We start from the raw sequence: 17,690 nt of genomic DNA on the forward strand, positions 1-17,690 counted from the left end.
AATCTCCTGCTGTAAACTACACACGTCAGATATTTAGACTGTCTTGACTTTTCAAACGCTCCCGGGTTAACTTTTCACCTCTTGCCCCCATCACTTAGCCCTCTGTTTTGCGTGGTCATGTCTAAGGGTAGGGTGTCCCAGTTTCTGTTGAGATAGAGGGGCAGGGCTACATGACCCTCCAAACAGAGGCTCACTCCGAACAGGGCTTTTTTAGAGGCTCACTCCGAACGGGGCTTTTTCAGAGGCTCACTCCGAACAGGGCTTTTTTAGAGGCTCACTCCGAACGGGGCTTTTTCAGAGGCTCACTCCGAACAGGGCTTTTTTAGAGGCTCACTCCGAACGGGGCTTTTTCAGAGGCTCACTCCGAATGGGGCTTTTTCAGAGGCTCACTCCGAACGGGGCTTTTTCAGAGGCTCACTCCGAACGGGGCTTTTTCAGAGGCTCACTCCGAACGGGGTTTTTCAGAGGCTCACTCCGAACGGGGCTTTTTCAGAGGCTCACTCCGAACGGAGCTTTTTCAGAGGCTCACTCCGAACGGGGCTTTTTCAGAGGCTCACTCCGAACGGGGCTTTTTCAGAGGCTCACTCCGAACGGGGTTTTTCAGAGGCTCACTCCGAACGGATCTTTTTCAGAGGCTCACTCCGAACGGAGCTTTTTCAGAGGCTCACTCCGAACGGGGCTTTTTCAGAGGCTCACTCCGAATGGGGCTTTTTCAGAGGCTCACTCCGAACGGGGCTTTTTCAGAGGCTCACTCCGAATGGGGCTTTTTCAGAGGCTCACTCCGAACGGGGCTTTTTCAGAGGCTCACTCCGAACGGGGCTTTTTCAGAGGCTCACTCCGAACGGAGCTTTTTCAGAGGCTCACTCCGAACGGAGCTTTTTCAGAGGCTCACTCCGAACGGGGCTTTTTCAGAGGCTCACTCCGAACAGGGTTTTTCAGAGGCTCACTCCGAACGGGGCTTTTTCAGAGGCTCACTCCGAACGGAGCTTTTTCAGAGGCTCACTCCGAACGGAGCTTTTTCAGAGGCTCACTCCGAACGGGGCTTTTTCAGAGGCTCACTCCGAACGGAGCTTTTTCAGAGGCTCACTCCGAACGGAGCTTTTTCAGAGGCTCACTCCGAACGGGGCTTTTTCAGAGGCTCACTCCGAACGGGGCTTTTTTAGAGGCTCACTCCGAACGGGGCTTTTTTAGAGGCTCACTCCGAACGGGGCTTTTTTAGAGGCTCACTCTGAACGGGGCTTTTTTAGAGGCTCACTCTGAAATGTATACCCCGTCTGCAAGCATATGATACCCTAAATGTAACTACCCCTTAACTAAGTTCCAAGGGGTTAGGGTGACACTCGAAAACTATGGGAGGCAAATCCAACCAAAAAATGAGTTAAAACAATAAAATGGAACTGCAAACCTCTTTTCTCCATTTCTTTTTCCAAACATCTGCGCAAATATCCTGCCAAAATTGAAAATGAAATACCTACATTTGCAATTTCATTTTTCACATGAGTCATCTGTGACAAAAATAAAAATAGTACATTTAAAACAGCTCTCTGTCATTTCATTTTTTGGAAAAAGAAATGGCAAAAAGAGGTTTGCATCTACATTTTATTGTTTTCATTTTCATGTATTTTTTGGCTGGATTTGCCTCCCATAGAAAATAAGGGGTAGGGCTAAAAAGAAGAAATGAGATTGGGCCAAAGTTTCCCAAATGACACTAAAAACCGCAGGCAGGCAAGGGGTCAAATTTACTCTGAGAAAGCAGTCAGTTTAAAGTGCCAATCGTGTTTTTCCCCAGCCAACATCATGTTTCACCATCCACCGTATGACGCTATGGGAGTTAATGGAATCATTAACATCACCAGAACAACGGAATCAATGACAAGCAACTTACAGTCTGTCACTTGATTATCTCAACACAAGAGGCAGACACTGCAGAACTGTTCCAGTGAAAAAATAAGTGAAGATACCTTACCGTTCTCTCGTTCTCCCTGTTCTTGGCTGAAACGTCTTTAATAATGACCCATTCCTTAAAATGTCACTCAGTCCACATCACTGCTGAAGACAGCAGTCAGTGTAATGCAAACATGGGATTCAGAGTATGGGAGCTATCAAGAGGGGGACCTAATGTTGATATCACACACAGAGAAACAGAGAACTTAAAATCTTTTGAAAAAAAAATGTTCAAAATAAAAGTCTGGTCTTGTACTGTTTCCTGTTTTTTTTTTCACCTGTTTCTCTGAGCCCTGTTGTTATACATTGCACTGTAACTTCTAATTCGTTTACTATGTATTCTAACATTTTGGTTCTAACTTTCACATCAAATGCATCCAATACAGCTGCCATCAGCATTAGAGCTGATGTCTTGAATAAATTCAGACAACCAACAGGCACGGACATGAATGATGATGTGTATAATCAGTGGTGCATATTTGTATCCTACACTGAGAATAACCTCGACATCCAGCTCACCCCTTTAACCACAGTCATAGGGCTCATGACCACATGTGGCCCCAAGACATGGGAGCAGGTTACAGGAATAGTTCAGGGGAAAAATCAAATGAATGTGATTTATCACTTGCATTTGATAAGCCTGCCAAAATACATGCCAACACGCATCTCTCAGCCTGCTCAGAGCCCATCCAGATCTTTATATGTTTCTCACAGATATGTTGATGTGGGTTAGAGCACTATATGACTTACTGTAGTCTATGTAAAAACAAAAATAAACTTCTACATATAGGTGAATGGTGAATGGCTGCCATTGTGAGTAACCAGAACCACTTTTACGTTGGCACAAGGTGTGGTATCATTTCATGCAAGACAACCAAAGGTGAGGTTATATTAATTCCTAAACATGCAGAAGGTAAGGTAACTTGACAGAGACGTTAAGCTAATGTACTTGGAAAATCAAAACAACGTCTTTGACAACCACATTGTCAGCACAAATGAACGTCGACCATGTATGTTTGCACAAGTTCATGAAGAAATGCGTCAGTTGAATGCTGGACCCACCACTGACTCGGTGGACATGCCTGAGACTCCATATACAATACAGCTGCAAATCAGTACCAGAGCTGATGTTCGAAATAAATTGAGCCAGTCAACAGGCATGGACATGAATGATGTGTATATGGATAATCTTGAAAATTCTGGTTCTATAATGTGTTTTGCTGTATTTACAGTCATGTGCAAAAGTTTGAGGTCATCCTACAGCTGCACACACACACACCTAAAAGTGCACTGAGTGTGATACCCAATCTCATTTCTAGTGAATTCCTGTACAGGCCCTATCCTGGCTTTGTTGTCCTTTTCATAACTGCTGCTGAAAGAGTGTCTGACGTCATCACTACCACAAATCTGCCAAACAGGAAGGAGTGATAGGCCCAACTTGCCTTATCAACAACTCTGGGGGCTAAAGCATGATTACTGTTTCATTTCTGCTTGTGCTCCTTTAAAAACTCATACAAATATATAGCTCTTTCTCCGTTTTTTTATCTATTTCTCAGAAGGCTCTCAGGCTTTTGGTAGACAGAGTGGAGGGAGGAGACGCCCTTCACTCTTTGATCTCATTCAAACAGTTCTGACCCGTCTCTGTGGTGATGGAATTTAAGGTCTTTGATGAACGCGAGGTCCAGCCCAGTCGTATCCCACTGGCAGCATGCTGCAGACTCTGATCTATTCAAGAGACACACTGTGTTCTAGATGACTGTGATGGGCGGTGTTGCACATGCCGTGCATTTCAATGCTGACTGTGTGCTTTGGCTCTGGTACGACTGTTGGCCCGCCAGCCTGGAAAAGGCTGATAAACAGGCTGCTGCTTTGTTGCAGTAGAGCCTGAGAGCATGGGTTCATGTGCTGCTGTATTGTCTTACTGTACTGAGTTTGTGGTTTATGTCATATCATATTAGAGATGGATATCAGAAGCTAATAAATGACGTATTACTGTTTGGATCAGAAAGACAGGAAAGTACAGGCCTTTTGTCTTCTAACATCATATAATACTTCATATCATACAATATTTAAAGACACATTCACTCGCCAAAGTTAATGCCAGTTTTAAGAGTCTCAGTTTTAGTTATACGCTGTAATAAATGTACAGATTCAATGGAAAACAACTGTGCAGATCTTCTACTTCTTCAGTGCTGCAGAAAGAGAGTAGCACAGCGGCAGGTTATGATGTCTAACCTTGCCACCAGTGTTTTGAAAGCGCTGTACAGAGTGTGGGCGGATTATGAAGAAAAACACTTTTCAGAGAAGATTTCAGGGGTTTATATTGATCTATTACAATAACCTAAACTTTTTGTAAATGCTGTAAAAATTGCAAAAAGTGGTGAAAGCATGTTTTGCTGATTTTCTAAGTAAAGGTACCTCAACACATTCCGGACAGAGAACACAATTCTGTACATTTTAACACACATTTACTTGCTTAAATTTAACATATTGGAAAAAATCCAACATAAAATGTGGGTTATGCAAAACTTACAGGGCATTTTATATTTTGATTATTATTATGATTTATTTTATTTTATAGGTTTTTTTTACATTAACATTAAACTCAGCAAATGAATAGAATTTGTGCACTATATTAGCTGAAAATACCATGTTCAAGTTCCCTGCAGAAGATGTGTTAACTTATTTTTACCAAAAAAACCCCAAAAAAAACAATGTAATGTAAAATAACCATGTAATTTGACTATAGGGCCCAAAGTGTGTGTGTGTGTGTGTGTGTGTGTGTGTGTGTGTGCGTGCATATGTATATATACAGTGCTGTGAGAAGTATTTGCCCCTTCCCATATTCTTCTATTTCTGCATATTTGTCACACTTCAATGTTTCAGATCAAACAAACTGCTTTTACAATTAGACAAAGAAAACCCAAATAAACACAAATGCTGTTTTTGACTGATGATTTCATTTCTTGAAGGAAAAATGCTGTTCAGCCCTATCTGGCCCTATGTGATAAATTAATGAGCCCCTTAGCTACTAAATCAACTGGTTAACCCAATTCAGTTAATTGGGTTCAATTAACTAACCAGGCATGATTACAGCCAGACCTGTTGAGTCTAAATTTCACTTAAATAAAATCAGTCTGGCAAAGCCGATGAGAAAGTCTCATAAAAGCAACACATATGGCATGTTCTAAAGAGTGTCACTACTCCATGTGCTCCTTTGTTTTGGTCTTCCATGTGCATTTGTTTTGGTTTAAGTCCTGCCCCTGGTTTTGTAACTCCGCCCCTGATTGTTTGCACCTGTCCCTCATTTTCCCTGTGTACTTAAGCCCTGTGTTTCCCCCTTGTGTTTGCTGGTCTTTGCTTGAATCTCTTTGTTTGATGTCTTGGTCTCTGTTTGCTGTGTTTATTCTGGCTTATGTCATGTCTGCCCCCTGATCTATCCATGTTGGCTCTATGACCCTGGATTTGCCCTTAATAAATCTCGCTCATCTCAGTGTATGCGTCCTCCTCCTCGCTCCGCGTTACAAAGAGATACAGATGCGAAACAGTCAATAAAATGTATGTAAAAGTCTGGAAACGGTTACAAAGCCAATGCTAAGGTATATATTTACATGTATATACAGCGCATATATATATATATATATATATATATATATATATATATATATATACACATACAGCATGTACAATTGATCATGTACAGTGTGTTGTGTACTGGTGAGTATAATAAATGATAGGAATAAATAAGTCCAGTATCCAATGTGTATCCAATGTGTTCAGCATAAGCAGTGCTGATCAGTGTATTGTGGAGTTCAACAGTGTGATGGATACTGGAAAGAAGCTGTTCCTGAGCTAACAGGTTCTGGCATGGATGGTTTTGGATCTCTGGTTCTGGATACAGTGTGTTGCTGGGGTGGGAGGAATCCCTGATAATGCTACATGTTCTGTGCACACAGTGCTGGTGGTGAAGGTCCCCAATGTCAGGGAGCTGTGTGCCAATGTGCTGAGCGGTCATCAGCAACCATTGCGGAGCTGCTGTACCACACTGTCACATAGTTCATCAGTAAAAGATTGTGAGGATCTGAGGACACAAATGGGCCTTCTTCAGTCTACATTTATCTGTGTTTATATATACATACATACATTTCTTTGGGTTGACGTGGTTCTATATTTAACCATTGTCTTCACTAAAGAACCCTTGAAGAACCCCATTTAAAGGACGTAATAGATCTAATCAACCACTATTATTATTATGCAGATTTATGATTTATGAGTTTATGTTCATCTGAGTGTGCAGTAAGCAATGTTTAAAAACATCCACTTAATCCAAATAAGTGATTAAAGCCCTGGATGCTCACAGATTGCACTCAGGAGAGTTTAAGTCTCTGTGTTTAAGCCCCTTCGAGAGACTTGAACTGACACTATGCCAGCGGGGTGCATCCCCACAATTAGGTCATGAGATGACATCATCACAGTGAGATCATGTGGATGATGCAATGTTACTCTGCAGAGCTATACTGCTGTCTCTGATGACTCAAAGATTCAAAAATCAATCCTCTCTTATGGCTTAGGGAATAAAGCTAGGCAGAAATGTGTAAACAAATAGCTGAGTGTACAGTATGTGTCTTAAATGGCCACATTTGGCTTCTGCTATGGTTTGAATGTAGAATACAATGTCTGGATAAGTCCTATTTTTTCAGTAGAACAACTGGCTCAAGCCATTTTGAAACTGATGACAGGACATATAGCTACTTCAATGCATGAATGAAAAAGAAATGCGAATAAGGATATATCTCTAAAGATAATGCTTTCAAATTCAGACAAGGATTTAGTACCTGATCCAAAATGTTGCCCCAGTACACATCTAGGTAAAAAGATATTTTCATTACATTGTATAAAATCTATAAACTGTTTTGAAGTCAGTTTTGTATTTATTTATAGAGTGAGCCAGTCTTTCAAAAGTTCTTTCAAACAAACAGTTTTTTTACAGGACTGGACACTGAACCTGCACGTATGTTCTGGCTGTTTATACACGTGTATGAACAAAAGTATTGGCACACACCTCTTAATCGTTGCATCCAGGTGTTTCATTCAGCCCCACTGCCGCAGGTGTATAAAGTCATGCACCTAGCCATGCACTATGCCTTTACAGACAGAGAGAATGGGTCACTCTAAAGAGCTCTCTGGATTTCAGTGTGTTACTGTAATAGGACTCACCGTTGCAGTTTGGGAAATTTCTTCCCTCCTAGACATTCCATAATCAACTGTGAGTGACAGTGAAAGATGGAACCACAGCATCTCAGCCAGGAAGTGCCAGTTACAGAGCGGGGTCGCTGAGTGTTGAGACCCATAGTGTCTGAAAGTCCATCAGCGTCTGACCTCACAGACGCTCTTCTGGACGTATGGGCTAAAAGAGTGGAAGCTGTTACAGCTGCAAAGGCAGGACCAACTCCATATTAATGCCTATGGACTTAGAATGGGATATCATGAAAGCTCCTGTAGGTGTCCCAATACTTTTTGTCCGTATAGAGTATGTAATGTTTATAATGGTGAAATAAAGGTAAATTGGAAACCAGTTGGTCTTCCTTGGGGACTATTTTGCCTTGCAACGCTCTGCATGTTCCTCAGATTTGTTGCTTCTTTAGTTGAGCTGCAGAACAAACACGGATTTAATGGCAGTTTAGTTGATCCCTTATAGACGATGACAAAATCGCCTGAGCGGCGCTGAAACCCCGCCCGCCGCCGCTGAGTGTAGAGTTGAAGCCCCGCCCACCGTAACTGAGCGTGGCGCTGAAGCCCCGCCTGTTACCGCTGACTGTGGCACCGAAGCTCGGCGAGCATTGCCCTGAAGCCACGCCCACTTCAGCTGAGTGTGCCGCTGAAGCCACGCCCGCCACCGCTGAGTAGACGCTCAGCGTCCAGGCGCTGCAGGCGAGTGGAGAGGAGACGTCGAGTAAGGAGGCAGACGGAGGAAAAATGGGCTTCGCCGCTGAAACTGTCTGTTCACCTTTTCACGTTTTCGCACGGAATTAACGGCTTTTTGGGAAGAAGAGGAGGGCTCGGTCCTCTTTCTGACTAAACGACGAGGGAGAGCGCGTTTGAACTTCGACTACAGAGGAAGCCTAACCGAAAAGAGTGAAACCGGCGGTAACAAAGCGGTAGGTGTGCTCAGATTCCGCAGCCTTCATCCTCCCGGGAGACTGAAGCGTCTCTGACTGTTCAGATAACTTCTGTCTGTCACTGACCGTGTTTATGCTGCCTGTCTTGCCCGTTAAAGGAACTTCTGCGTCTCTTTTTCTGCGTGCTGTCTCATAACACGTCACGACCTCAAGTGTGTTTCAGCCGCTCTGGCTGACTAGCTGGGTCCCGTTTATCTTTTTCCTCCTCCGTGTGACAGAGACAGCATTGTCCTGTGACTTTCCCGCGTGGCCTTTCGTGTATTTGAGTTGTAGCCTAAGTGCTGGGAACAGTCGAGCTTTCCTTGTCCATGATGCAAATAAGTTTAGTTTCATGACTGATGAGTCACCTCTGCACTTGGAGCAGCAATTCCCCCTTGAGCATTTAATCAGAGGGCCTGTATATGGGAAAGATCATATCACTGCAGCACTGCCTTATGACCTGACCTCATCTTAGAGGCCCTGTTTGGCACTCCCTGAGCTCTGTTAAACAAAGAATTGTCCTAAAAGAGGAGGGCTGAACCGATCCAGCTCTTTCTCCTCTGATACCTGATACTGATGTCTGAATTCAGTCTGATACCGTAAGTATCCAGTTCTAGTGCTCTGTTAGGGGACTTGTTTCATAGTAGCTCCTAAACCTAAATATGCAGTACAGCTGTACCACACTGGAGATGGCCATACGTCATACAGTTTTTATTATTGTTCTACAAGGTCTATTAGATCACACTATTCCCATTATTAAGAAACTGTATCACAAACATCTGAGCAACATCTAGTCCGTTTAATGTATCCGTACTGATGCCCATCCAATATATTGAAGAGGTGCATCCATGACCATAGATTTACTCTTGTAAATAATCAATCCTTTACCATTCATTTAGTCCTGGACCCCAGGCTCACTGGGCACATCTAGTACACCTGGTTACCATTCATTAAAGCATGAAGCATCAGGTATTATGTTCTCACTAAAATGGAACACCACACTTGTTTTGATGTGATACGCATGAATATTGACTTTGAGTATGTTGTTGTGCTTACTGGTTAGGAGCTCTAATGGAGTGCATGGCCACCCGCTTGTCCTTCTTAATATTCCTTTTCTGATTTGCATTTTATATCCCACACAGTTACACAATGATCTCCATGACAAGTCATGCTGCTTCAAATCGAGCTTGACAGATGGAGAGGACGGAGCTGTGCTGTGTTTTCTGTCTGAGTGAGAAATGAAAGAGTAGATAAGATGTGGTAACAAATTTTAAGTACACCTTTACGTCTTATCGTTTCACATAAAACGATGTACGGTACTAAGGAATTTAGCTCACTAGTTATTAGATTGATTAAGGCTTATGTTGCCACAGGGCTTTCCAGAATTCATGCTCAGGTTGCGTAGTGCTGTAACAGGTTATACCTTGCACAGTCATTTGCAGAACAAAAAGGCAGGATGTGGCTTCGCTGGAAAATGGGCGCTCATTGCCCTGGGCAGGGTACATTTGCCTCAGAGCTCTCCAGCAAACAGTATTATACACTATGAATCTGAATTGGTTCTTAAATCTGTTACGCAGCCTCTGAGAACAGAGAAACGGAGAGAAATGAAGCGGATTCCATTTGAGCATATCACAAATTTACAGAAGCAGTCAGTCTGATCGTTGGCATGATTCTGAGGAGAGGAGCTTTATCTCTTCTGACACCTGAAGGCTGTAGTTTGGAACAAAACAAATGACTCTGTTATTGAAGCTGTACACTAGAATGAGGGGAGCATTACTGCTTAATACCTTAAGTGACCAAAACGGCTGTTTTATGCTTCATGCTAATTTATTGAATTTCACTACTGAAATTGTTTTCAGAAAGTGTTTCTCCTCTCAAGGGGGTTAAGTGGTGAAACCAGGTTGCGTTATACCCAAGTGAATGAAACTACTCCCACCCTTATTAAGGTGCAGTGAAGGAAAAACTTATGCAAAAAAGAGTTTTTGAGTCCTTATCAACTTGGCCGCGCCTTGCAAGTGAGTCCTCAGTTGATGCTTTTTCTCTCCTTCATCTGCAGGTAGGCTTCAGACACTTTGTCAAGAAGAGAAATGATGCCACTCTGAGAGTAACAATGTGAGTATGCAGTGTAATTCGAAGCAATAACCTAGTGCTGTAGCCAATGCAAATGTGTTTCAATCATTATAATAAATATCGAGTGCTGTGGATGCTCCACAACTGGTTCTGTGTTTGTGTTAATAACATACAGTAGCTGGCAGCAGTAATAACTGAACACACAATTTCCACAACCCTTGATTAGGACCTCAAGTCATTGTTTTTGCACAAAGTGACCTTTTGTGTTGTGTTCTTCAGTTGGTCATTACCAAAGAATAGGCTTTAATTCGTTAAAGTCTGTATAGCTGAAAATGTGGGTTTGACAGACATGTGGGAGCATTGAGCCCTCATCTGATCCTCAGAGTAGGTATAGCTGCCCTGTTTTATTGGACATATGTAGTTGGAATGATAGTACATAAGACAGGTTAAAACTCCAAAGATAACTGCGTTTTAATCAAACAAGTTACAGTTTCAGCAGAAATTATTTAGAGTAAATTATTTAGCCAAAGCTTACCCTATGCTCTTACATCCTGATCACATTATGGTCCCTTGCTGCTGGATGTAAACAATCTCATTGAGCACAGCTACAACATGGCGAATGTGGAGCAGCCACTTACAAAATGAAGAGAACTCATATCCTGCCAAGTTTTATGAGGAGAATTGGCAGAATCTCACAAATACATGTGTACTTGCAGTTACCTGTTGAGCCTATAAGTAAGAAGTGAAAGGTCCAAAAGCAAAACCGTACAAAAGAACAGAGTTTAGTTTAAGTTGACATATTTATGAAATGATTCACTGTAAAACTGCAAAATCCAAAGTGAAATTATGTTATGTGAACGTTTGTTAAACATGTGAAATGTTGAATTGTTATATTAAACCCATTGAGGGGAAAGTGCACCAGGGTTGGCTAACGTAACATAGGAAATGTCATAGATGTGCATGTGAAAATTAGCATTTTTGAAGAGTTTTTTAGAAAAAACTACCACACCAAGAAAAAAAAATGTGGTTCTTCAAGAGTTTTTTAGTAAAGAAAGGGGTTCATTGAGTGGTTCTTTGTTTTGTCTTTACATAGAACCATGAACACTCAAAGTACCATTTGCATGGTTAAAGAGTTCTTTGCATCATGAAAGTGTTCTTCATACTGATGCTGACAATGTTGTATATGGTTCTAAACAGAACCTTTTTGAAAACGATTCTGTATCGCACCCAATGAGTTTGCAAAACTCTTAAGGGTGCAAAACCTGTTAAACCACCACAATGGTCACCATCAGATAAACAGTACATAAAGCTTTTTCATTTGAGAAAATTAGGCTCCACTCTTGCTTCAGATCTAAAAACAATTACATGTGTTACATGTTTCTGTCCACCCTTCCACTGTAAGAAGAAAATAATAACAAGAGCATCTGTGAATTAAACATAGAAGCTTCTGATGTTCTTATAACAACTGACCATCCCTAAGTCCAGACCTCAGCATCATTGAATATGTTTGGGATTTCTTGGATTGTAAGAAGTAGAAAATCTAAACATCTAAGATTGAATTTTGAAGGTGTGGAATAAAAACATCCCTGCACATTTCTTTGAAAAACTCAAAGCAAGTCTGCTAAAAAGAATAGAATCTGGAATAAAAGTAAAGGATGGACGCATTAACACTGAACGCTGTTCTTAGGGCTTCTTTATTATGTAATTTTAAACATGATTCTGCTTTTTTTTCCCTGATGCTGAAAAATGAATAATTTGCACTAATGTCCTAGACTGGAAAATAAATAAATGAAAGGGTGGTCTCTGGCTTTTCAGAGAAAAACAGCTCCCCTAATAGCCATTTCTGTGTCTCATTGCAGTGTGTGCATGGGTTGAGTTGGATCTCACCACGTTTGAAATCCACAGTAATGATTTTTGGTCTTCACTGCAGATGAACATGTCTGAACTGAGGATCAGTAGCCTGTTTGTTTTTTGGTCAGAACATTGTTCTGGTTTTGGAAGCTGTTAAAGGATAACATTTAAAGACCTTATAATACAGACTATGTCATAGAGCCTACAGCTCAGACTGCTAGAGCCCCTATCATGTCTCTGCAGCAGTAAATAGCCTTCAGAGGCACATGACTACATTAGCATGGTAATGTGTTTCATCTGTGCATCTGGAAGAGTAGTGTCTGACTTTGCAGTAGGGTTTTGGCTTACTGGCTTGAAGACTGCTTAGGCTATGGCAGTAAGAATTAATGGACCGTTGGAACTCTGCAGCTTCAGGAGTGACTAAAAGATCATCAACATAGTCATAGTGTGTGGACATCAGTGCTTTACCACCTCCCCCTGCGAAAGAAGAGACTGAGTCATCCACCCAGTTGTTTAACAGATGCTTTCTTCCCTTTCTAGGTTTCCCTGCATGATGCTGGCGCTTCTTGTGAATTTTTTTATTGCTTTACATGGTGAGTATCTGGCCCACCTCCAGTCTTCATTGTCATTGCTCAAACCTTTTCTCAATGGCATTCTTTTTGCTGCCTAAACAGTCACATCATTCTGCTTTTTCTTCCCTAACATATTGTGATGTTGAAGCATTTAGCAATCCGTCTTCCCACCTTAGACGGCCATTATTTTTTGATAAGGATGAAAGCTTGAGGCTGATAAGGACAGAAAGGATGGCAACCACATGACAGTGGTTACAGCTATAGTCAAACAGCAGACTATTGTAATAGAATATGCACTTGTACAACTGACAAATGAATAGAAGTGCCCTGATGACCCATTATTAGAGCGGTCAGTTCATTAAGCATTTAGGGATAGGCCGATGGCACTTTTTCTCTTCTGATACCAAAACTGATACTTAATCCTTAACACCAAGTACAGATAAATTAACTTATACACACACACACTACGGCTGGGGATCTCTAGACCCCTCACGATTCGATTTGATTCAGAGGGCTGTGATGTGATTCTGAAACGATTATTGATGCATCTTGATGCATCTTTTTTTCTATACAAGATTTCTGCTGTCTCAGGACTTGGTACTTTTAAAGCAAAGTATTTGTAACGATCTATAATGAATTTACTTCCAATATCATTTATTAATGAATCAAATTGAAGTTATGTGGCAAGTGAACTGGAAGGCTCTCATTCACTGCGCTTGTTTGGAGCACACAAGACGCTGCTGCCACTCATCTGCGATAAAATGTGCAGTTACGGTGAAATAAGAAATAATGGCGGTGGAGGTCCACACAGCACGTTACAGCCGTCCTGCCCGTTTATTTTTTTGTGATTTTATAGCTTAGGTTTTGGTCTCATTGTAGAGAGTTGGGGGGGGGTCTCTGTATCAGTAAAATATCTTCGAAACAGGACGTGTGCAACACCGTGCGATAGCCGTGTTTCACAACTGTTTCACAACTCAGACTGCAGGTCACTTAGCAACGATGCCTTACTCACATTCATAAGCGCTGCAGTTGGTTTCCTGGTTATCTTCCTGGTAAATCTGTGATGAGAGACTGTCAAACACTAAAAAGTTGCGAAGATGAAGTCGCTTTTCTTTCAAATTTTCCTGTTCCACCTTAAGTGGTGTCGCATTTACTTTCGCCTCAGTCAGAATTTAAGGTGGAACGGGAAAATTCGAACAAGAGGCTGGGGCGACTTCAAGGAGCGACTTCAAGAAATGACTTCAGCCTCGTAAAACAGTCGAAAGTTATTCAGTTATTAAATGTTTAGTAACTCGGGTTTTGAAATTTTGTGAATTGATTCAGAATCATTCATGTCCACATCACGATGCATCTAAGAATCTATCTTTTCCTGCACCCCAACACACACACACACACACACACACACACACACACACACACACACACACACACACACACACACACACAGACACAGATATCATGCATAACGTTATTTAACATTATATAATGGTGTGTGCTGCACTGATCTGAGTGGATCAGACACTGCTGGAGTTTTTAAACACATCAGTGTCACTTCTGGACTGGATAGTCCACCAACCCGAAATATCCAGCCAACAGCATCCTTTGGGCAGCATCCTGTGACCACTGATGAAGGACTAGAGGATGACCAACACAAACTGTGCAGCAGCAGATGAGCTGTCGTCTCTGACTTTACATCTACAAGGTGTACTGACAAGATAGGAGTGTCTAATAGAGTGGACAGTATTTAAAAGCTCCAGCAGCACTGCTGTGTCTGATTCACTCAGGCCAGGGCAACACACACTAACACACCACCCCCACGTCAGTGTTACTGCAGTGCTGAGAATGATCCATCACCCAAATGGTACCTGCTCTGTGAGGGTCCATGTTGGGCCTATTAATCATTTACATTGTCAGTAGTAGCAGTTTCAGCATTGTTCACGCAACAGGTTGCGAGACTCCACTGCTGCGTGATATAGATAGTGGTGCATCACAGGCAGTGGACTGCTATGCTAAAGGCTATTATTACTCCAAGAGAACTGGTTCCTTCCATATGTCTCTCTAACCTTTGCTGTCTTAACACCAATCTAGACTAACATTAACTCAGACTGTAACTGACTACACAGTGGGAGATGAGGGATTATTTTTAAGAAACCTGAATTAGACATTCGGGTAGGGGTCTCCAGTTAGTGAGTTTTATACATTTTGTACATCATTAACTTATTTCTGTGGTGCTAATGAAACTAATACCAGAGGAAGAATTCCACCTACCACCCACTACCATTGCCTTCTTTCGAAATACTGGCATGACATATTTCACCATGAGCATTTTTACTGCTGCTTGTCAACCCACACCACCACTGTGTTGTTAAGCTTAGTCAACTGGCATACACTTCAGTAACTGCTTTGTGACGTTGCTCATAGGTGGTGGTGCCCCCATTGCTGATACAGATACTGTGTTTAAGTGCCATGCTATAGTATCAGTATCAGTACACCACTAATCCCATTCTAATACTTCATCCCAACATGGAAAAGAACTTGTAAATTCATGCTTAAACTCTTACAGGTGTGGCTGCTTCGAAGTCCTTAAGTGACTGGCCTGGTGTGTATCAGGACTTCCAGTGGCGAGCTCAGCTGTGCTGTGATCTGTCTTCAGATGGCCCCAGGCTTCAGAGAGAGGCCAGTGGAGCCAGCGCTATCTCCAGTGTTCAGCATCAGAACTCATCAGTCAGTCCTATTGGAGGCCTCCCTCGTTATCACTGCCATGTACAGAACTCCACAAATGACACAGAAGCCTCAACTGAACCACAGAAGATCTCTGGTATTATCAGCTTGCCACACATTTGGTTGTTTTGAGAATTGGAATCAGTGCTTGACTGATACATTGAATTTCCTTGTTTTCTCTTAACAGCACTTTACTGATCAGTGTCATAATAATCAAATATGATTGATTGTCAGTTTGTAGTTGTTTATTCAAATCGTAGTCTTACAGTGTTAATATTGTAGAGCAGGGGGTTGAGCTTCCCAGAATTCTTAGCACAGTTAGGAGGTTGGATGCATTTTAATTTTTTTTAATTTTTTTTTTTATAAAATTATTTTTGTTACTTTAACAATGATGTTTTATATTCAGATTAAAGTTCAGCCTATACTGATAGAGGTATGCAGATGATGACTGTCAGTGCCTTTGAAATGAATAGTTTTTCATACCTGAGATGTTTGTTATAGGCTTCAAAGTTTCGGTCCTTTAGCCTTAATATTGGCCAATATTATCAGTAAACTGTATTATCGATCAGGCTATAATAGGAATACAGCTCTCTCAAAGTAGAGAACAGTTGAATTAGTTTTTTTTCTGTGAAGCTGTGAAGTTCAGATGTTTGACAAGATAATTAACATCTGAGGGAGTACTATAGGAGGTAACAAGTTCTATTAGTCTTGGGAGTTCAGTAAGGAGCCTCACTGTACAGCTCAGTGTGTTTGTTAGTGGGAGTGAAAGCACTGTGTGCATGAAATCTCATCACAACTGCAGCAGCATGTAATCTGCAGTTCTTTTGCCATTAGCTCCTGTTCTTTAGCTATAATTCAAAAGTCGTGAAGGGTCTTGTTTGTTGGGCTGATGTGTCATGGCTCTGTGATGCCAAGCTGGAGGTTGTGAATGCTGGGAGGGAAGATTTAATCATCCAATCAATAGTCAAGGCCCATTATGCATGTTGATCAATTCTGATTATGTACCCTTTCTGTTCTACCCTTTAGAACAACGATTAAATTAGAAGAAAATAAATTAATAGCATGTAAATTAAAAGGCTGGGGTTTGTTAGCCCGTTTGCTTTTTAAAGAGCAAGCTCTCTAGCATCTAGAATGCAGGTGCATGCAGTGGAAACTGCCTTTGACCAAATTAAGAGAAAAATTGGAGATATGCATTTTTAAAAGGTTTCCAAAAAAAAAAAAAACCAGACCTAATGCTGCTAGTTTGTATTCGTCAGCATACCCACAACTGATGCTGCCAGGCCGTGATCAGGATATTAAGTAATATTTTACATACATATTTTTCTTGATGCATGGTTTGTATTATTTTTATAAGGTATTTGCTTTTTTATAAGTAGGCTTTGTTTCAACAGGAGTGCTTGCTGTCAAGATGCTGGGGCACAAATTGCCATGAGCTGTTTTGGTGACTGACCATACTTAATTAAACTGATGTGTTAACGGAATCTCTTTACAGCAAAGTGTTTGGACATCCTGTGCTGGCTTGAAGATGAACGGACAAACTTAATTTGTGACCTCAAGTATCGCAGAGCACTGGGCATCTCCACCAGTCAGCTCACAGTTAGCCTGCAGCAAACCGGGTGAGTCTTCTTTTTCTCCAGATTTCTTATAAACCACTTGTTAAACTTCTACAAAAAATATTGATTTATTTGTTTGTTTGTTTGTATTTGTTTGTTTATTTAAAGATAAACACATGCCTTGTTATTACTAAAAACCACGGGTTGGCTGGACATTTAAAAATGTGCATATATTTGTTCATTTATCAAATTTAAATTTGTATGGGAAATAATTTTGTACAAAGGCATCAGCTTCACTGTCTGTATTTGTGAAGCTGAATTTCATTTGTGGTTCAACATAAAATTTCAGATCAAAACGTCTTTATGAAAAAAACATGAATCAAGTTTTTTAAGACTACAGTGCATTTCAAAACTGGAATTGGAAATGTGTGTTTGCTTTTGTTTGTAAAGGATTCCTTAAAACCGTACCCATAACAGTTCACATCCTTTCTCTTCTTCTTATATTGTGGGATGGTTTTTCAAACATGAATTAAGCCTAGCCTTGGACTAACTTGCAGTGGCAATGGAATTTCACCATTAAAAATCATATTTAGTCTAGGCTTAGGCATAATCTGAGACTGGGAAACTGGCCACACATGTTTTACAGCCATTTTAATGCTAACAGCGGGCAGGCAGTGGTATTGTAGCAGCAGTGTTTTGTTTAGGTCCATGGATACCTTAACCACGGTTCTTTTGATATTACTCTTACCACAGTGCTTTATTTGTGATGTTATTCTTTTAAATCATTGCCATCAAACTGAAGCTCTTTAGGGACACAAAGT

The 17,690-nt window shown here is 41.2% G+C and overlaps 1 protein-coding gene across 3 annotated transcripts in view; it reads left to right on the forward strand.

Annotated features, from left to right (window-relative positions):
- Positions 1-17,690, forward strand: part of lepr (leptin receptor) — a 59,962-nt gene that overhangs the window by 21,458 nt on the left and 20,814 nt on the right. For 2 of the 3 annotated variants that reach the window (XM_017698165.2, XM_017698167.2), the window contains 4 exons: positions 10,159-10,214; positions 12,564-12,616; positions 15,159-15,413; positions 16,809-16,932. In XM_017698165.2, coding sequence (XP_017553654.2) covers positions 10,159-10,214; positions 12,564-12,616; positions 15,159-15,413; positions 16,809-16,932 — 488 coding nt within the window. Of the gene's footprint in view, positions 1-7,850; positions 8,103-10,158; positions 10,215-12,563; positions 12,617-15,158; positions 15,414-16,808; positions 16,933-17,690 lie in introns of those variants that run through there. The other variant, XM_017698166.2, reaches the window with a different exon arrangement.

The sequence above is a fragment of the Pygocentrus nattereri genome, chromosome 26 (assembly GCF_015220715.1).
Source record: "Pygocentrus nattereri isolate fPygNat1 chromosome 26, fPygNat1.pri, whole genome shotgun sequence".
Lineage (NCBI taxonomy): Eukaryota > Metazoa > Chordata > Actinopteri > Characiformes > Serrasalmidae > Pygocentrus > Pygocentrus nattereri.